This window comes from Haliaeetus albicilla, chromosome Z (assembly GCF_947461875.1).
Source record: "Haliaeetus albicilla chromosome Z, bHalAlb1.1, whole genome shotgun sequence".
Lineage (NCBI taxonomy): Eukaryota > Metazoa > Chordata > Aves > Accipitriformes > Accipitridae > Haliaeetus > Haliaeetus albicilla.
The window spans coordinates 10,578,136-10,600,136 of NC_091516.1; the positions used below are offsets into that span (position 1 = coordinate 10,578,136).

General features: G+C 36.5%; 1 protein-coding gene and 1 long non-coding RNA gene across 8 annotated transcripts in view; one reads left to right on the forward strand and one right to left on the reverse strand.

Moving 5' to 3' along the window:
• Positions 1 to 6: 6 nt before the first annotated feature.
• Positions 7 to 22,001, reverse strand: part of ADAMTS6 (ADAM metallopeptidase with thrombospondin type 1 motif 6) — a 158,704-nt gene continuing 136,709 nt past the window's right edge. For 5 of the 6 annotated variants that reach the window (XM_069777017.1, XM_069777019.1, XM_069777016.1 and 2 more), the window contains 5 exons: positions 20,963 to 21,092; positions 17,322 to 17,526; positions 10,614 to 10,790; positions 9,223 to 9,379; positions 7 to 3,175 (listed from right to left, as the gene is read on the reverse strand). In XM_069777017.1, coding sequence (XP_069633118.1) covers positions 3,066 to 3,175; positions 9,223 to 9,379; positions 10,614 to 10,790; positions 17,322 to 17,526; positions 20,963 to 21,092 — 779 coding nt within the window. In that variant the 3' untranslated portion in view covers positions 7 to 3,065. Of the gene's footprint in view, positions 3,176 to 9,222; positions 9,380 to 10,613; positions 10,791 to 17,321; positions 17,527 to 20,962; positions 21,093 to 22,001 lie in introns of those variants that run through there. The other variant, XM_069777020.1, reaches the window with a different exon arrangement.
• LOC138683865 (uncharacterized) lies at positions 3,919 to 10,760 on the forward strand. Of its 2 annotated transcripts, none has more exons than XR_011323341.1 (3): positions 3,919 to 3,993; positions 4,513 to 4,626; positions 10,624 to 10,760. It is a non-coding gene; the product is annotated as an uncharacterized lncRNA (long non-coding RNA). The 2 variants fall into 2 exon arrangements; XR_011323340.1 differs by lacking the exon at positions 3,919 to 3,993 and adding an exon at positions 4,240 to 4,357.

Consider the following 22,001-nt stretch of genomic DNA (forward strand, 5'->3'; position numbering starts at 1 on the left):
AATTTCAGTCTGTATTATTAAGGATATCTATGTGACATTCACTCCATTACAAAGTTCCTAACGAAATGGACTATTTTGGGGTGTATACACCTTGAGGGGTTATGTCTAGATTTTTCTGGTTTGATCTTCTTCAGCTGATAGTATTGCTCAGTGGACGTAACTGGCACCAGATTGATTTCTGCATTTCGTATTCTACTATTTGATTCTAGGCCTGTCATAATTATAGCCTATACAAATAGTCCTTTTGTCACTATTTAGGAATATAACACTATTTAGCTTAGATTATATAGATGGCTACAGTGTAGCAGCAGCAATGAACTGTGCTGTGAAAACTAATTATTTTTCTTTGAATTATGTTTCATTCTCGGTTTTAGTCTGAAGCGTTGCTTAGTTTGTAAATCCACATACATTCTGTGTTTTGTTCCCTTTAACAATACAATTTGATGTTGCTCCAGGGAGTTCTTTAAATTCCAACCTCAGTGCTGTTATGTTGCAGAGTAAACATCGGACTCCCTAATGTTCTAGCACCAGTAAGAGAGCAAAATGTGTCTTTGGAAACACTCCTTACAATTTTAATGTCCTAAGTGAGGTAAAAGAAAAAAAGGTTTCTTTTGAATAGACAGAAAACCCTTTTCTTGTTAGCTGAAAAGACACATTAGCTGATAAACAAAATCACGCCCTGGCGAAACCCGGACCCTGATACAAAGAGGCCTCTTGCTTAGGGAATGCCATAGCAACCCCTTTCCCTTTCATATTTTTGACCTAGCCAGGGCATGCTAGCACCAAGGTGTTTTGTCAAAAGGATATAGAAAGTTGATTCACTTAACAGAGAAGGACTAAATACTGCCCTTAATCCCTATGTGCAACTCCCGAAGATTGGGGTTTTTTTATCTATTGGTGTCAGTTTTAACAGGAGTTGTTTACATGGTGATGAGAGCACCAGATAAGCATATGTGAATACATGCAAGCCAACTGAAAAGGAATTCCACTGGTCACAGGCATACGAAAGTGGAAATACTGGTAAGAGGTAGCAGATGACAGGAATTTGATGGCCATGAATACGTGGGCTACACAAAACCTCACGGATAGATTGTCAGTATGTTGGGGGGACTTCATAGCATGAGTCCTGTTAACGATATCTACTGTTCCATGTTAATTCACATTAGTAAATAGTGTGCAACACATTTGGTGTGTTATTGGTAAAATACACTGGTACACTTCAATCTCATGATATTTTGAAATTATTTTTCACTGAAAAGAGTATTTTTTTTAAAAAGTGCTATTTGAGTTAGAATTTGTAACACATTATTGTTCACATAATTTTAATTGCACTACAACAAAGGAGGCATAGTTGGACACAAAAGCACATTCATCAAGTACCTGCTGCAAAAGGCAAGTGTTCAAGTACAATATATTAATATAAACAAGTACCTACTTTCCTTATCTCCTTGTTGAGTCTGTTATTGAAAAGTGATGGGGAAGAGGAGCATGACAATTAACTTCTTTATGGTAGATTCTTGAATGTGACTTGCCTAAGTAGTTTGGTTTCACATTTAAAAATGCAAAGTATTTGGTGAATATTAAAAATACGGTAATATGAAATAAGTGGAGTATGGCAGCAGAATAGTTAAGGCCTCTAGCTACTAATCCAGAGGCATGAGTTTGTTCCAGTCTCATGCTGAAAGCTGCCCCTAGCTTTAAATATGGTCCAGCTTTAAATATGTACCTGGCCATTTGGGTGAAGGTGGCCAGACTTCATTCTAGCCACCCCTTTTCCAGTGTGCCTTACTCCTGATAGTCCAACAGGCCTCCTGGCTCAAGTACACTTGTGACTTCTCATTTGAACAGAACCTAGATACCTCCACGAGTCGTTTAGTCTTTGGTTGTAATCCTTGCCCACTGTGATGTGGTCTCCTGAACTGCACATTCACATATTCTTTCTCATTAACAAATGCCCTTCTGCTATGGTATCAAAGAAGGCAACATCTAGAATCCATTTTAACTTTCAGCTTTGTAAAGGATTGTTGCTACTACACAATAGGCTTATCTTTTGCACTGGTATTCCTTAGTTTTGGAGAATCAAAAGTAACATGTAAACCAGACCTAGATGCCCACAAAGTGATTTCTTCTTTGTGGCTGGTGTTGTAAACAAAAGTGAGCTGGGGTCAAAGTGTAAGTTCTAAGCAACCTGTACAGTAGTAGTGAAGGAGCTGGCAATATGGTCTTCACCACTGTTGGAGTCTGCCTCTTCCGTGATATTGAAACATATTCCCTTTCAGTGGAAATGTCAGCTTCACTTGTACAATGGTAAGATGGCTATAAACCTGCAACACAGATTTCATTTCATTTCATAGCACACTTGTATTTCATGCACCACTGCAATAACTGTTGCACCTCTTAAAACTAAGTCCCTCATGGTTGTTCTATTTAGTATAGATATATGGCTCACAGCAGTGTTCAGGAAATATGGATTACTCCAAAAGGAATTAGGTGGAATGAAGGAAAAATACATTTTTTTAAAAATTTCTGCTCCTTAAATAACATTTCCAAGCTCATTTTATAATTTAAATTGTGGTGCTGTGTTGTGAGATAAAATAGTTAACATTTTCAAGCTATGACTTAACTTTTTTTGATTCTTCTTGACTTCCATAGTAGACCAAGTCATAACAGCTACATTTTAAACAGTTTTAAATACAAATGGATTCAGTGTCATTGCTAAGTCCATAATAAAAATTATTTGAATGGTCCAAGGAGGTAAACAGACTATTGGATTTAGTCAAAAGAACACAAATGTTCCACAGTAAGCTATTCTATATGTGTTGTGTGGATCTTTCCAATTTGGCATGCCCTCCTTATACTGTGTCCAGCACTTCGGATTAATAAATCCCACTTCACAGAAGTTAAAATAATATTGAAATCCTGTCAGCTGGGGCTGACCAGTGGTTACGTTTTCCACAGGGTAATGCATTTGCAAGGACATCAATCTCATTCCGCTGTGTGGTTCTCTTCGATGGACACTCTTCCACAATGATAATAACAAAGCACATTCTCGTGCTTTCTGTGGGTCAGTGTCCTTGGCAGGTCTTGCAGCACATCTGTCTGAAGTATGCTCGACTGCAGAACTTGAACTTCAGCACCAGTGGGCAATATGCCACTTTGTTCACATCTTTGCACTCTAATAATTAAGAGCATTAAACAGAAAAAAATCAGAAATAAAAATTAAAATACGAAGAATATTTTGACATTTAATATGCTGCTTCTCCATCCTCCTTGCCTCCCTGTAACTACTCTCTCTAGTCCAGCCTAGTGCACACAATATGTTTTAAAAAGCCATAAAAACGTTTGCAGGGCTTCTCTCCCAGACATGTAGAAGTGTGCCCACTTTGTCTTGGATGAATTATCATTTATTGGGATAAATGATCACTTCAGAGAGCTAGGAAATGAGTCATTTTTCTTACAATATTTTTATAGCTTCTTTTTCAGGAGTTATTTTATGATCCATGAGAGGTTATCTAAAATCTAATACGGTTTGGTACCATGTCTCTGCATTTGCAAGCATCCTTGAAATAGAATGTGCATTGCAGATAACAGGGATGGAGAAAACAACGAGTGTTATGAATAAATGCACCAACAGTGCGAGTTCAGTGACTGGACTGAATGGCAGATTATGCTTTAGGCTTGGTTCCACACAGCCACAATTTCTTTTATGCAGGAGGAAAAACCATTGTTACATTTGTAATAGACATGTAAGAGCTTTTTTTCATAGTTCTGTTTTCCTTATATGCTGGGCTTACTGCCTCAGCAGCCCTTGTCATACTGGCAGGCAACGCTCCCAGGAAGGAGAACAAGAGCTCAACCATGTGGAGGGAGGATTCCTTCTTTTCCATCCCACACAGGTTGTATCTAAAGTGACTTGTGGGGGTATATTACAGGAGTACTGCTGGAACATGCTGTGGTTCTCCTCTGGCTCAGTTTTCTTTCTGTGGAAAGAAGGTGGGAACAGGGACTGGAAAAGTATGGTCCACACCCAGTTCTTATTCTGATACAGTTGGAGATACAGCTCTATCTGAGAGCTCAGGGGTACACTCAGGTTCTACTTCTCAGATGTTGCTGCTGCAGATTTCCTTTGCACTGGAGTGAACATTGTGATAGATGCCTGATAGGGGGGTTTTAGTTAAAAGCATTTGCACAGTTCCTTCCAGACTGATACTAAAATAGGACTTTGGCAAGGAGCTTTGCTTCGCGTGCAGGAAGATGGAAGAGATGTATACACGGAGAAAAAGTAAACCCCACAAGTTTGAATTAGAAAAATTAAGTGATGGGAAGAATAAGAAAATTATTTGTCTCAAAGAATGCTGTAAGTTTTTAATCTTTTAAGGCTGCATTTGATAATGGCTTCCGCCTACAATCTTTCTCAAATTACAACAGTTATAAAGAAAATGTGAATAAAAAAGGAGATGAACTAGCAGTACTTTGACCATTATTGTATTTTGTATTGATTTGATTATCTAGAAGTGAAGACTGGAAGCCAGGATGCTGTTGCTCCAGGGCCTGACAGAACAACAGTCCTTGACTCTGAGATGTCTGTAAGACAAATATGAAAGAGACAACAGACACACCAAACAGGTAAGAAAAGAAAAAAGTAATAGAGAAACAAACACAATCAGTATGTACAACTATTCAGCTACTCCTGTTTGTCTTACTTCTACATACCATCTCCTAGTACATTATTTTTGCTCTGGAACAGGTAGTTACGGACAGTGCGTTCATGCTGCCAGCATACTGTAATAGCAAGTTTAGTGCAGATGAGAATTTTTAGTATTTGAACCTAGGAAAGCATTAGTGAGGCTGAACTTCAGGGTCTGTACTGAACGGTATTTCTGAAAATGGCAATATGCATGCTTTTAGGCAGATAAGTAGAGGTCATGAAATGATTTAAACTTTCATTTCATTAACACAGATACAGTGCTTTCATTGCAATTTTTTTACTCCCCCTACCCAATGTTTTATGTACTACTTTTCTAATTTTTTAATTCTCCATTTGGAAACAGTGTTGGATGCCAGGAGAAAAGACATTGGGGGTAGCTGGTTGAAACAGACATATTTCTCTATCAGCAATTGCACATGGTCACTGTGTTTCACAGAGTTTCAAAAACTCTTCCCAAAAGAGGTCAAGTATCTTCCAGAAATATTTCAGGTCCCTGTGTTTGTGAAGACTGGGAATATAGGAGAGACAGATGGTGAATTATAAATGAAGTGAGGAATAAAAAGGTTCACTTGATCTTGACAAGAAGTAAAAAGTTTACTCAATCCCCAGAATAACCCTCATACACATTGTATTTAGTTAAATACAGATAAAGCCACTAACTGCGTTTTTGCTAGAATTAGGATTTGAAATTATCCCATTTCATGTTTCTTTAAGTTATTCTTCCTCTTGACTAAAACTGGACCCTGTTCAGCCCATGCCATTTGGACAGCAGTGAGACAATATTCTAGAAGTTGCCCACAACTTCTGTTTTAGAAATCAGTTTTGAAATAGATATGGTAGCTGATGAAGTAGCCTATTCTTCCTAGGACTGTGGATGAATGGAAGAGGTTTAGCAGAGCCTTTTTTGTTCCTAGTAACTACTGTTAATGAGTTTCAGTAAGCTACATGTATTAAACTCTCCCTTCCCAAACTTTGTGGCTAGATCAGACAACATTATATTAAGTATCATGCTACAGTAATAAAATCACAGAATGTCACTGGGCCTTCAGCTAAAGAGACTGCAAAGACATATCCCACAAAATACAAGGAAAACTAAAATGACATAAAAATTGATAAAATAGTTTTCAGGTGGCCTTTAGCAGTCTAGACTCAGCAGACATATATATACTTCAGAGAATAAAATAGTTCTGAATACATTTCAAATTGTGTGGTACATGCTGCCTGTAGTTCACTTCCAGGTGTTACCCTCATCAGTGGCAGCCTGTTAAAACCCTATGTACAATATTCTAAATCACCAATGAAGACTGTAAAGAAAACAAAGAGCAGATGTAAAATGTGACAAGATGTATTGTAACTTTCTTATTATTTCTGTATCCCCAAAATTTTGACTCTTATTTTATGTAAACCACCTGTACCTTTCCCAAGAAAGTGCTTCCAAACTTTACTGATGTGATCATTACACTGCAGAGTGGCTCAGGCTTCCTCAAAACCATGTATGTTCTTATCTTGGGTCAGCAAAATTAAGTTGTCTGTAAATTGTTGAATGGGTTCCATAGGCTGCGAGCACTGGAGTTTGGCAAGTGAAAGGAATCAGGAGGTTTGCTGGGGTTTGAAATAGGAGGGGAATCCCCTCAGCTAGTCTGACACTGCTGCAAACCGATGACCCGTTGGCTGACATTGCTTCTGCCCCACAGTGGGGCCCAAAGCATGAGGCAGTGCTAGTAGGTGGCATGTGGACAAAGTCTCCACGCACAAGCAGGTATGCTCTGCTACGTATGTGCACTCCCAAGGGCCAGAACCCTCCCTCTGAGAGACCTGACTCATTACCTGAAACCCAAATATTGATACACAGTTCACATCCCACTGCACCTGGAGAGAGACAGAAGCGAGCGTACAGGCACAGTATGCCCTTCTCACAAATACATTCACAAGGAAATACCAGAACTCCAATATTTCTTTCTTAGAAAGTATTATCTTTCCAAAAACAGCTGTGCTCTTTAGGATTAGTTAGTTCTTGAAATCTTACAGGCTTTCCGTCTCTACTATGCTGAAAAAGATATGCCTCTCTGTTTAAAGGCTAACGCTTCACTAACACAAAGGATGTCAGCTCCTATTGTGTCTAAGAGGATTTTTTTAAGGCAGGAAAAGTGCAATACATGCACATTATTCTGCAAATCCTCAGTTTGTGCTTCTTATATTCAGTACTTAACGGCAGCTCTGGAATGTGTATAAATTAGAATATGTATTTAAGAAATAATTTCAAAAGTATTGAAAAAACACCGTGAAGACAAAATTTTTGTCTAATTTTGGGATAGGGCACCCTTAGTATTTCATGGATTGCAGCAAGATTCTTCTGAAAGGATGTAGATATTTAAATTTTACATGAACTTTGACATCACGTTTACTTTTGAGCCATTTGAGCCACTGAATCACTTACAAATAATCAGTGGTTTCTAGTAAATACCTTCAATGTGGGCCATAAACAAAAATGGGACGCAAAGTGACAACGTGTTGGGAACTGCATCTATTGGAAGAGATTGTGCTGTACCTTTTTCCCCTCGATTCTTCCTAACTGCACTAATGAGGCTGCAAGGCTGTCAGTAAAGAACTGGCTCACGCCTGGCCCACTCAGAGTGCAGGCCAAAGAGCTGAAGTCCATCTGGAATACTATGTAAGTGATTTTCAACATTTTCTGTTTGTGGATCCCCAAAATTTTCCAGTGCAGGTGTAGGTCCCTGAAAAACACTATTGCAAACAGGCTCACTTCTCACAGTTACCCTGCACAGTTCCACTGTAAAGTCCACAGCCACCCAGGGTACACAGATCACACACAGAAAAACCCTGATTGTATTAATCTGTAGGAGATTAGCAGATTTTCCTGATAATATTGAAGAATTACTAACATAATGACTATAAGTAACAACATAACCTTGTCATCTTGAAATTAAGAGGACACTGGGACTAAACCATGCCCACTTATAAGCACTTTATTACCTTCCTTACTTTGGAAAAAGTCAACATCTGTGTTTGAAAATAAAATATCATTTAGCCTCTGAGCTTTAAAGAGCAGAAAGTTTTCTAGACTGATAATCATCACGTAAAGATTACTTGAGAGCACTACACATAAAAATGGGAATTAAAATAACCAAGGAAAATTCTATTATGAAGATTTTTCAAATGACAATATGGGATGATTTAAAGCCTCTGTTTAAAATTGAAACTTCCAATCCATAAATTACAGTGCTCACACACTGAATCATCATTGTATGTCTGGGAAGATTTTAGTGTGCTCCCATTTCATCACAGACATCTCCATTTGACAGATTTCTATGATAACTTTGAATCTATGGTGCAAACCTGAATGGATACAGTAGGAATTGAATGAACACCAATACAGCTAGACTGTAGCATAAATTTGCCTTTTTTAAAAATTTAAAATCAGAGTGTTTGTTCCATATAAATAGAACATTAAATTTCTAGCAGTTGGAGAACCTGTGTAAAAGATACTCCATTATATACTGCACAGAAATTAGTTATGTTAAAAGGAGTGGTGTTAGTGATATTGCAGTCAAGTAGTCTAAAATTTAGGGAATATCAAAATTTAGGGAATAACTGTTTTAAAAGAACTATTACTGCTGTGCAATCTTTCTTGATTTTTTGGACATGTGTGTTTTGATAATTTTTTATTCCTTTTCCCTTTTCACCCAAAATGAAATGTACTCATCTGGTGAGCAACTATTCTAAATTTTTACAGTCAATGAGAAAACTTTTTTTCTACTGCATAGAACCCCAATTCTACTTTGAAGACAGCATTTCATAATAGGTTGGCTTGGACAATTTAGGAGTTCAGATCTGGAGCCTTTCAGAAACATTAATAAGCTTATTTTGACATTATTATCTAATATATTTTCTAGCAAAAATAAGGTATGATGAAGCTAGTTAATCATCTGATTAACTTAGACTGTATAATGTAAAAAACACTGTAATTATTTCAAACAGCATTATAAATCCAAGAAATTAAAAGTTAATTAGAAGAAGCTGACAAGTAAGTCAAAGCATAAGAACAGGCATGTAGCACCATGTAGCATTAAGTCTGTGGTCCCAGTCTTTCAATGAACATATAATTAAGTATTTTTGCCACTACATTTTTAAGTTAACCCCTGATGGGAGCAGGTAGAAGGTCAATGGAAGAGAAGTATATCATGCTCCCTCTGCTATTAGCGACATTTCCATTGAACCAATAAAGAGACTGGAAAATTAATGACACAAAACAATGGTATTTTGTTCATGACTTAGGCTATGTATTTTTAAGGGAGGTTTTTTAAACAAAGAACATGTATTTAGGTTTTTATTGACTTCACCTTTGAATTACAATGACTAATTAGAAAATAATTGTAAAAAATTCACAGTCAGAGATGATGTCATGTAGACTTTTACTAATAAATTAATGCAGTACCACTGACCACGTCACTTCACTCTTTCCAGAATAAATCGTATTATGATGGCAAACTTACCCTCTGTGTTGGAAATGGGAGTACTGTCACATTTACTTTCACACTGCTGCATTGATGGAGGTCTAACTGTTTCTGGACACTCGCTGGATGCTTGTCCAGTATATGAGAGGCACTGTACTGTTCTCATCTGTTGCCCAAGACCACACTGTGCAGAACACTAAAAATAAGAAAGATAAAAAAGTAGAACGACTTGGATCCGATTTTTAAATATAAAACAAGATAACAGGAAAGCAATCAGGAAGGGTACACATACACAAATGTTAAAGATAAAAGGCATATGAAAAAGAGATTTGATTAATAAAGAAAATAATTTTCATAAAATAGTTTAGAATTTTTCTTTTTTGACAGTATATGCAAGAACTTGTCTTTCAAAGAAAATAAAACACAATGCAATGTTGGCTCCCTGAACAGTTCAGAATTAAGGTATAAGAATATAATTTACACTATTTCATATATCATGTCTGAGTTTAAGTGCCTGTTTTCAAGAAAGAAATGGTCACTTTAGAATAAAGAAGAAAACCCAAGGAGAACAAGAATTCAAATCTGCTAGAGGACTTTTTTAAGGAAAAGGAAACTATCTTTCAAACAAAAATACTTTGCTGTTTCAAAACATTTTTTAATTTCTGTAACTAAACAGAGGTTTTAGCACAATATCAATTTAACATAAATGTGCATCTGAACAAATACCATAAAAGAAAGGCTGATTAGACCGCAATACCACGAATGATTGTCCCCCGGTCAGTTAAGCTAAAGTGGTTCATTTTCATTAGTGGCAAATTCCTCAACAAACTTAGAAACTGAAACATCCATTTATTATTTTAAAAACAGGCCATTGATCATAACTGAAATGCAAAAACATAAAGAAGGAAACTCAGTATATCATATTTATAAATACTGCATAATGACACTGCTATTCAGCCTGTCCTGTAACAATTTATCTCCCTGTCTGGTAATTCAGTATATTTTATGTAAAATTAGATCTCAAAGGTTTTTTGGTGGCTATATATGTATCCTACTAAAACAGGAATTGGCTTTGTATTTCAATCATGTTTCTCAAGGAAGTTAGATGTGTTTTAAAAATACTAAACCTTGCAACACTGCTGTACACCCAAATCCCCTTCCAAAAAAACTGTAATACGGACTATTTAATTTTTTAAAAAATGCATACACAAACTCACGCAGTAGAAACTAGATTGCTGTCAGCAAATCCTTCACAGTTCAGCAGACAACTATCATTCAGAACCACACTTCAATCTGAGACAAATAGGGGAGAAGCTATTTGTTTCAGTCATGTGAACCATCTCTTATCCACTTACAGCAACATCTTATCCTTAGAAGGTGCTAATGTGTAGGAGACTAACAGCAATAAATACTTATATGAACTATTTTACCTGTCCCCAGTCTCCAGTAACCCAGCGAGGAGGAGGACATCGGCCTAAACTACAGCGGATGCGGACCGGCGGCTTGCTTTCCTCTTGGCATTGCGCGGCTGGAAAAGTTTTTAAAAGATCGCTGCTTTTGCACAGAACAATTCGGTGTTTGAATCCTGGGCCACATTTTGGTGTGCACTAAAAAAAAAATAATTATATAAATAAACAATTAAAACCTCAGTAAAAAGTCAATAAAAGTGTCAGAAAAGTTATGGAAAACAGACGACTCTGATAAAAGTAGATTTCCTTTGCTATTTATATTTGGGCTATGGTGTTACTATTTACTTACATATAAGAGCCTTTAGGTTAGGTTTAAGAAAAGCACTTTGCTGCAAAATAGAAAGGTTGGCCACATGTAGCACTATTATGAAACAAACTTGAGTGTGCATTTCAGAAATTAAAAGTAGAAGTCTCTGTTCTTAATATGACCTTAGTACAGTCTTTCTCCACCTCAGTTACAGACTACTGAGCTACAATGAACACATTTTTCCTCAATAAACATATGGGAAGATAAATGGTTTACTGGACTCCATAGAAACCAGACTATTCAGATAGAAATACTGTACCCTCTCCTACAATGCATGCTTTTCTCTCCTCTCCTAATTAAATTTTATTTCTGTTTTCACACAGTTTTTGGTTTACCTCCTTTTATCACTCCTCTGCTTGTTCTAACAGCAAGCAGATAATAAAACAGTAATTTGAAAAGAAGCAGTTCTGATGACCTCTGCTTTTCCTCCTCTTTCTTCATCTTGGTCCACCCCCCACTTCTCCTTCCTTTTTGCTCCTGACTATTAACTGTCATTTACATTAGCACAACTGCAGAATGGGGAAGAGACAAGTGCTAACAAAATTAAAACTCAAGACCTTCCCCAAATCAGTCCCTCTTTAACATCTGACCAGGAGATTTTGCAAGCACAGTTTGGCATGTTAACTTTTATCCCATAAGCATATCTGCAGTATTTGGACGAGAACCAGTTTCTGATAGCATAAACCTTACATACAGATTATGCTAAATCTGTCAAGAGGGGAACTGCCTTTCATATGAAAGCAGCTATAGAGACAAAACATTATCTGGGAAAAAACACTATGTGGACCGAAGCAATATTCAAGAGGTCACACACCAAAGGCCTTTGACACATCCAAAACAGGTCAGTATATAACCAGGGGAAAAAAAACCAACCTAAGATTCATTTTCAAAAAAATGACGAGTGATCCAAACTTTACTGTTGTATGCCTAATCCCGAAGCATCTCTGCCTAACTTAAAGAAATTTTAGAATAGTGCCACAGTACTATGTAAGATATTGATACTCCCTATACATATGTAAAGGTGTATACATATATACCTCAAAACAAGATCTTTAAGAAAATCTCTCAGTGGGAGACACCTAAACTAACCAATGCAGAATGGATAGGTTTATCCTAAATCTTATCTCCGCTTAGGTTTAAGATCTTAAACAAGGCTGCAAAGAGATGGGTCTTCCATTTGGAGTTTATAATCCAGAACTGCAAAATGGGTATATAATCACTTTCCTTAAAAATTAACCTTTACTTTCCTATGCTATTCTATCCCTTCCTACCAAGGTACTGCCTCCTTATCTACAGTAGTTCAGCATTCAGAATTCTGATACAGAATAGCCAGGTTCAATCGTCCTCATACTGAAGGGCCTTTAACCCCAAATCTTGTGTACCCTAAATACATGCCTACTAGAAAACTACAGGAAGGAGGGAAGTAAGAGAAGAAAGATCTCTATCTCTCTGGCCAAACTGCAATAACACTATTAATACTAAATAGAGACCAAAGAAGAATAACAAATGTGTGAGGTCTTCAGCATCATGATCATGACTCCTTAAGTTCAGGTCCAAATTCCATGGAATGTTGCATTTATTTTCTACCACAAATATTTCATGTAAAATGCATGACGTTTAAGCAGGAACTAGAAGCAAGTGCCCCTTTCTAGCTGAGTACTTAAAAATCACCCGCGCTCAATTTCTTCCTCTCACTGACTGAGCATTCTGTCAAAAACAAACAGAAAAGACACAAGGTTGAAAGGACCTTGTAAAAAATGTCAAAACCCAATGTGCCTATGCTGTTTCATAATCTCTAGAATGTGTTAGCAAGCAAGTAAGAGTTTGAGGATCAAAATTTGAGTTTAGGTGCATCCATTTTCTAGTCCTTCTTGAAGACACATTGTTTTATCTATGTCTAATCTCTCACCTGAGAAAAATCTTCTTTCAGCTACTGGTACCAGAAGAAAACTAAATTTCAAAATTCCACTAAATAAGATGGACTACACCCAGTCCCCAGAAATGAAAGTGAAGTAAGGAAATAAGTTGCCTACAATAATACTGAATCACCAAAAATAAAAAGTATCAGTAGAATTTAACGAAAAATGTATGTGTCCAAAGTAAATGCAAGACAAAATGCCCAGACAAACAAAAACAGAAAGAAGTGTCTTCCATTACTAAATGCTTCTAGAATTTTTGACTCACTCAGTGGAAGTCATGACTAATGGTAATATGAATGCAAAGTAAATGTGCTTGTCTGATAAGCCTTCTCTCAAGAAATCCTTAGATTGTTTTTTTCCAGTTTATTTTATTATCTGGAAAAACATAAAAGAAGTAATTTACAGTGGGCAGAATAATTCAGTCAAAGCTCAACTATTGCAAAGCGCGAAAACTTTTATGACAAAACTGACATTACCTGAGAATGACTACATTCCATTGGGCAAGACAGTTAGCTTTAATTACTATTTGATAAAAGCACTTTTACATTCTCCTAAGGACTTTATTTAATCTCTATGTTTACAAAATGATTTGTTTCTCTGACCATAAAGATGCAGAATTTCTTGTTAATTAACCCTGAAGGCTAAAAAAATGTGTAACTATACTGATGCTCAACAAGTACATTAGCATATAAGAGAGTTCTATATTTGTTTAATTTGTACCACATATTGCTTGTTTTGAGTATGAAACCAAAACTTTAGAACTTGCATTCCAGAGAAAAGTAGCAAGGTTTGCCATTGGCTTCAATGGAAGCAGTGTTGAACTCTTCACTTTTTGAGTTCACTCTTGTTTTAATTTTTGTGATTCTGTCAGAAAATCATATAAATACATATAAATAAATGTTTATATGTATAGTACTATAAGAATTTTAATAGATTATATTTCTGGGAACCCTGAACAGAAAAAAAAGCTATTTTTCTCATTGTATTAAAATGGTATCATTAGTCAAGACAGTTTGCCAAGCTATACCAGGCAAACACCAGGCAAAATTCATACCAGAAAGAAGCTGGCATTTTTTCACAATCTCAGCAGAGCTTGAATCTTTAGAATGTTTAGAATGATTTTGTTCAAAATTATAACATGCTCCTGCTGTATAAAAGGCTGGATATGAAGGCCTTAAAAAGTTGTTGAAGCTTCTTACGAGGGTGGTAATGTTGATAGTCTAAGGATGATGTATTAGTGAGCAATGTCTCCAGGAGGTAGCTAAAGGGCAATAGTATATAGACAACATAGATCTACAGCTCTGTAAACTTGTCATATGGATACTATTATTTGTTAGTACTGAGATGATGCCTAGATATTCCAATCAGAAGTAAAGTACTGTGATAACAGATGCAAAGAGCTAACAAACTATCAATGCCACAGATGTGGTATGACAGTCTTCAAATGAACATCCCTTCCTACTCATCCATTCTTTCCTTTTCACTCCTTTCTGCTCTAAGTCAGATTAATTTTCAAAGGGCTGGAATATACTGTACCTTTTCAGGTCGGGACAAGGACCATTTAATACCTTTTCTGCCTTGATTTTAGCACCCTACTTCTTTTGTGAAATGCTGGCTAACAGTGGGGTAAAAAAACATATTGTTCTGCATGTAGAACAACACACACTTTAAGATTCACTATGCCATTTCTAGGTTTCTTGAAGTCCTGACCTACTCTGAGGAAAGCTGCTAGAAGAAACTGCTTTTCAGGTTTCAGGTTATAAAACTGACAACCTTTTATAGAACTGATTCCAAAAAATATCTGTTACCTTAAACTGAATAAAACCAGAGACAGATTGAGTTATAGTCTGGGAATGACTGAGGATTATTAACAAAACCTGGTACAAATAACAGGAGATTCAGAATATAAGTAAAAGCACCTGTCTGATAAAGTAATGAAAACAAAAAAATTTCAGAAGTTCACACTGTACTTTAGAAGATTTTTCTTTGATATAAAAGCTCACTAAAATGGCATTTCATTCATAATTCCTTCAGAACAAAACCAGTTAAAAATATGTCAATTTGCTGTACTGTTCCTTTTGTTCAAAGAAAAATAACAATAATAAACAAATTGTCTACAGAAGTAGTTTCTTCAGCTAAGAACAACAGATGGAGATTATACAAGCATGAAATTCAGACAGCAAGGAGATGAACAACAACAGCTTCAATGACAGCTCACAGCACTGTAATTTAACATGCAGACATTACCACTTTTAAGTACTGCCATAATGCTTAGACTATTATTAACTAATAGCGGATGGAGTCTCCATCACTGGAGGTACTAAAAAGCTGTCTGGACGTGGTCCTGGGTAACTGGCTCTAGGCAGCCCTGCTTGAGCTGGGGGGGTTAGACAAGATGACATCCAGAGGTCTCTTCCAACCTCAAACACTCTGGGATTTAGTAAACTATATTACCTGCATTAACCAATTATGGTTAAGAGCTGTTCTGTACCACTTCTATGGGTGCTCACAGTGATGCTAGTAGGCTTCGTTCTTCATGCTTTGAATTTCCAGAGACTTTAAAAACTTTTGTAGCTAAATGTATCTGGGCGTAGAAGAGATCTGTGCAACTACATGCACATCAACCTTCTTTATAGTATCCAGTGATTTATCATTACTTTGAATGAAAGACACTTCAAAGGCAAGCAAGTACACAAAAAGCAGATACAATGATTCATGGGTATATCATTGGTAGATCATTCCAATTTATTCTAATGGTCTCCCTTCATTTTTTTAGACAAAGGAAGTGCAACAGTTCTAACCTACCTGGGCTTCAGTAGAGTATTTGAAAGGGGGATGACAACTGGGTGAAGTTTAGGATTTGAGAGATGCTACCTGCAAAGACCTTCTAGGATCAGTCATAGGACTGATCTGATTTGTATTTCTTTCCAGTCTACTTGATGATGTTCACCACAAAAGTAGTTTCAGTTGTTCAGTGTTTCTGAAATTACTGAAACTAGCAGATAGCACAGGTAGTTAACTGACCTTGATGCTACAGAGGTATGCTCTACAGAAAGAGCTGGACAACTATAACAACATTAATACCTGAAATGAAGTGAATTTTGGCAGTATGACATGCAAGAGCATGCATTTCCAAAAATAAAAACCAAGAAATGAAAAGAGGATAAAGATCTGGATATATTAACAGAGTGCAAGATGACTTTACGTAATCAGTGTGTGATAGTTGTGGAACAGAAGCAGCTTATTTAGGGTATACTGATGCACTGTACATTATGGGTATTACCAGTAGAGGCAGGAAACAAAAGAATGAGCCACATGTGAAACCTCCTCTGGGATAATATATACATTTAACTCTAGTCATCCATTCCCAAAAAGACAACTTTCAACTGAAACATGAAAGCAGAATGTGATCAAGATTAATTCATTTCTGATGAATAATACCTGGAGAGGAGGAAGGGCTGTTTCAGATAACAAAAGCAAACAGGTATAAACTGGTGTGGAACTAAAACAGAACATTAGACCACTGCTTGCAATTCAAAGACTGAAGTTCAGGAATAGTTCTCCTAGAAGCAGTGGGACAAACCCCCAAATTAACTAATTTTAAAACATAGTTTAATCAATGTATGAAAGCAATTATATGATACAGCTGCATTTGACAACAAGGACACAGACATGGAAACTCAGGAAATCCTAACTTATACTTTGAAAAAAAAGTTGGGTAGGATGGGAGTCCAGGATGGCAAGGATCTGAAAAAGTATACAGACATTTTTGAACTCTGATTTGCATGTGATGCAGTCCCATTCAAATGTATTTACCTTTCCTTTCAGCTGTACTCGTTCACATTCTTCAAATTCAATACTTATACTGATTCAAGTTATAGTATAAGCTTGGCTTATACTGTAATAGGTATCACCATACTTAACAAAAGATGTTCTTTCTTTAATAAAGAGAATACCAACTTTCAGGTCTGCCTCTTGAGGCATGTTGCTAAGAAAGGTGATGCTTTACATCAGCATGGTTACTTCAGAAAAAAAAAAGCAGTTTATTCCAGCTTCTGATATTGTAAACTCATCTTCTCTACTATCCAGCTATTTGCTTGTTCAAAAAACCACGGAAATTGCTTTTTTCTTTAAGACAATTATCTCATACCAAACGGCTATTCTAGGCTTTTTTTGTTTTACTGGGGTTTTTTTACTACTCTATTTTGTATTTTACTACTGTGATTAATAAAACCAAGTCATAATCATTTGACAAAACAACACAACTGACAACATAGAAGGAAAGAAAAAAGAAAAAAATGCTTCAATACTAAATCTATGAGGTTTTGAATTTCTTATTAATCCTTTACTTAGCAAGCAGAGAGAGAAAATGTACTAACATTCAGTGGTCAGAGCTCTTGCCTCCACTATTACCAATGAGCTAACACAGCAAAATTTCCTTACTTCTGACCAGTCCAAAGCGACCCACTGTGGGGGACAGGACTGATTGTTACAGTGTTCTTTTTCAATAGGCCGGTGTGTTAAACAGTTGGTATTGTCCAGTGTCTCCTCCTCAGAAGGTCCAATCTTTCTGATACAGAGAACTGTTCGTGAACGCATTCCTCCATCACAGGTCTTACTGCATTCTGACCAATCTCCTATAAACCACCTGGATAGAAAAGGTTAGGAGACTCAGTTAATGCATTTTGGAAACAGAGTAGATAATTGCACAAACCCAGAAGCCAAATAGTTTAAATTACTAAACCTAAATCATTGTTAACAATACATGTATTCACAGTGAAATAAAGTAGAAACTTATGGGTCTTTTTACTGAACATTTAATTTATGCCTTACTGCAATCATATCTTCCAGTAATAATACTACTTTGTATTTTTCTAGAGCAGCAATTTGCAGCTTAGGCTATAGTAGTTAGAAAGGACTGTTGAGCCTGACAAAACTGCAGCTATTTAAGTAGATTTGTACTTGACTTGCCTGAAATTATTTCTCTGAAAGTGGTTTTGCAAATGGAAATGTCTGGGAACCACTACTGTAGGTTACAGCACAAGTTAAAAGCCAAGCTGGTTGCCTCTCCAGTATAATTACATTAAAATAATTTGATCTCAAAATTGGGATTTCTGAGAGTTAATTCTCATCTGATTATGAAAAATTTCTAAACTTTTTTATAAAAGGCTATACTGAAATGCAAAATATTCTTACTTATTAGAGTAAGTAATGCAAACACTAGTAAAACTTTAATTCATCACATAAAAAATTTAAAGCACTGCATGATAGGTGCTAGAGAGAACTTCTGAGTGCATGTCCGTAGTAAAAGTCAGGAGTTGGACAGTATATTTAGATTATTTTGTGTTGCTTAAAGCAGCTGTTAATCTGGCTGTAATACTCTTTTTTTTTTTTTTCCTTTCCCTCCTGATGAATGGTTAATGCAGCTCAATTCACTGGATATATCTCTTCACATATTCAATCACATTTGGTCTTCAATATTTCATATGTTGATTAGATACACTTGCCTGAATCATCCTTGCAAAGGATGAAGGTGAAGTCTAGTATGCTATCACATGTTGCCAACATGCCAAAAATGCCAGGCATGTCAGTCACTGTGGATGGTCCTGGAGGTATGCTTGGAGCTACCTCCTAAGATTTGTCATTTTCTGAAGCCTCTGTCAAAAAAGATGTGCTGCTATCTTGTCTTATGTTATAGAATGTATAATATATTCTAAGAAGAACCTAGATCAATGCAGAGATGCAAACAAATATGCCATATTCTGTCATTAACCTCCCAGCGAAAGAGAATTAATTTGTGATTCTTTGCCACCAAACATGCTTTTACCACAGCAGGGAGAATTAGAAGCATTTCAGAGCTCTGGAGAGACTGAAGTGTTAATTTTTAGTTGGTACTATGATTTGCTCAAGTACCTTTTATGTTTATACTGTATGACAAGACAGTACTATTCATAATTCATAGAACTATGAGAGTTACCTGTATCATTTCTTGAAATCTGGAATATTAAGGGCTACTTATTGTAATAACAAACAAAACAATTATGAACAAACATAGTCTTCACTTCTGCTCAGAGACTTCAAGTATAATGTAACTGGCATTCAGCTAGAAAGAGTAACATTTTCATAACTTTTGGTATACACCAGAAGGAAAGCAGAATTGTGCTAATTAAAAATGGAAATATTTGGCCACTCTATGTAAAGAGTAAGTCTTACTGGGTGATAAATCTTCCAGTCAAAAGGGTCAAACTTCTTTGGGTAACTATCTGTTATTTGAACAGCCAAGTTCTTCTAGACTACTTACAGGGTCAGGAATCAAGAACCGTTCCTTAGGAGTTTGGCACTTTGTATTCACCCTGTGGGGAACATGGGACTGGAGGCAGATGTGGGCTGAACTGCTCTGACATGTTCAAGCAGATGCTGGTTAATACACACCACCCACTTTCTGAATCTTGATGACCTGAGTTTTGCCATGTTCATCAATGTCCCTGCTGTACTGGATAGAGAATCCGGAAGTGTCCCACTTTGTGGGTTGGGGTTTTTTTTCTTGGTTTTGGTTTTTAAATAAATAGTTAAGCCACACAAAGGAAGGGATAGGGATGTGTTTGGTAAAAAGGAACTGACCAAACATGACCACTTCCTAAGTTCTGCTCTCAGGTACATGGTGTGAGAGTTTAGTTAGTGCACTTAGAGCCATGCTAAACAGCATTACCCGAACAGAAGCCAAGTGTATATCCTTGCAGGGCAAACATATATTTACATATAGACCGTGGGGACAATGATTTAGACCTACTTTAGACCTGTTTGTGAGACAGCACATTCACATTCAGTCACACTCAAGGTGAGAGCAGTGTAATGGCTTCACTTCTGTTTATGTCACATGAGTATGGTACATGACAGAAGGGGAGTAAGTGCAGAAGACATTGCTCTGCCATCCTGCAACCAGTAACCACACAGGGGGAAGCCGTTGATACTCTAGGAAGAAACTGGCTTCATGAAGACCTGTTGGGACTTTAACGCATTACAGTCTTGTCTAATTCCTTCCAGTGTCCTTCATGCTACAATTTCACGGTTTCTAAGAGTCATTTAAAAGAGACCACAGCATTTCTTTATTGTGCAACAACTACATTTAATCAGCATTAATGATTTTCATGCCCAGTTAGAATATAGCTACAGATTATCACCAAATTTAAACTAACCAGAGCTTGTGAATCAATAAACTGTTGTATCTCTTCCATTTTTTCAACAAGTTTTATTTGTCTCAAAACATAAGAAGGAGCTGTTGTGCATATGCTGAAATTGTTTTCTAGTGCAAAATATCACAACTGTTTCCTAAACAGCTTTTGTAGCTATGCTACAGGTCCTTGCCAAATTTCATTCTTGAACAAATGAGCTGCTGTGGTTTTAATTATCTTTTCAACATATAGCATACAGCTATCTTTAAAAATAAAACTAAATAGATGTAACCAAGTAGACACCTAATCCTAAAGGCACACAGCATTACTGTACAACACTGAGTATCCTGGAGAAAAAGTTGTTTGACAAAATTATTATCAGTAAATGGTTTGGTCTATTAAGCAGTTTCTACATTTGCTATTTCTCATGTGAACACTTCAACCCAAATTTTAATATAATAGACTTAAAAATATAGCAACATTTAGTATGTAATATAAATATCTATGGCAAAGTTAGTGTCACCTCAAGATTATTCTGTAACTATTACCTTAAGAATGGTTCCCAGTTCTACTCTGAGCACTACTCACCATATCTGACTTTTACACCCCCAAAACTGCTTTGATAGTACGTTTTTACTTAGAATGTCTGATCTGCTTTGTGTAGTTTAAACACCACTGTTCCTCAGTCAAATCAGGCCTCCTCTAGGTCAAAGTGTGTATTTTCCACAACTGATTTCAGAGGAACAAGAAAGCGTAACAAAAAGACCAAAACCAAATATCCTGACTGATAAGACAGGACCCTAATCCTAGGTCAGAATTTTATACACGTTTGGTCAACAGCATTTATTATAGATCACAAAGACTCTTCTATCTATGCAAAACACATGTCCATCTTAGTGACTAATAACTTACTCAGGTGGGCAAGGCTCAGTGTTGCAGGCTCTTTGGTTTTCTGGAGGCTTACTGTCAGGGTCACAGTAATTGTTTTGTACAATGGAGTTGTCATCCAGCCTTTTACACACCACCTCTTGTCTCTGCACACCTTGAGATGAAATGAAACACCATTAATTAATCATTCTTGCTCTTCCACTTGTTGAGCAAAAGTGTATTTTCACCTATTGATTATTAATCCTACCATCCCACTTTAATTGGCTGAATGCTGCAGGGGTGTGAATTCCAATTGACTGAATGCCCCCTGACCACAATAAATCTCTCATTTTCCTTCAATTTTAGGCCACCCCACTGAGAGAGGATTTTAAATTGCTGTTGTTTTCTAAAACAAAGGGAATATATTTATAGATTTACTAACAGATCGTTTTTATTTGTATATTGCACAAAATCCATTTTCTCTCTACCCTCCTCTCATAGTAAAAGACACATTTCCAAAGAAAACATCACCAAATAGAATGTGGTCACACTTCAATGCAGAATTATTTGTTTATGTGCTCTGGTTTAAAATAAACCAGCAATACTGGGAAACAGTGTTGCATTTTTATACGTGTTATCCTATAAACATTTTCTTCATTAAAATAATAAAAGTATTATTCATTCTGAAAGATGCAGTTTGTCTCTGTGAATGCTCATTTTGTCTGGCACTCCCAGCTTCTCTTTCACTGTTAACCATCAACAGGGCAGTTTAGAATTTATTATTATTCTCAAAACATAATGATGTATCACTGCCAAGGCAACATTATAAGGTAGCGTATTAAGCAGATTTTCTGATTTTTAAAAAACAGGATCAAAAGAAAGACATCAAAGAACCACTGATATGACAACAGTGCAGCTCAGAGTATTGCTGTAAAAAGTAGTACACACGGCCTCCTCCTCTCTTTTTAGAACAAGCTGTATGATGTTTGCTAGCATAAAGACCGTGGATCTGCAATTCATATGCAGTTCTTACTGAACAGCAGTACTCATAATACTGAAATAATACAATTATTTGTGTGATAAA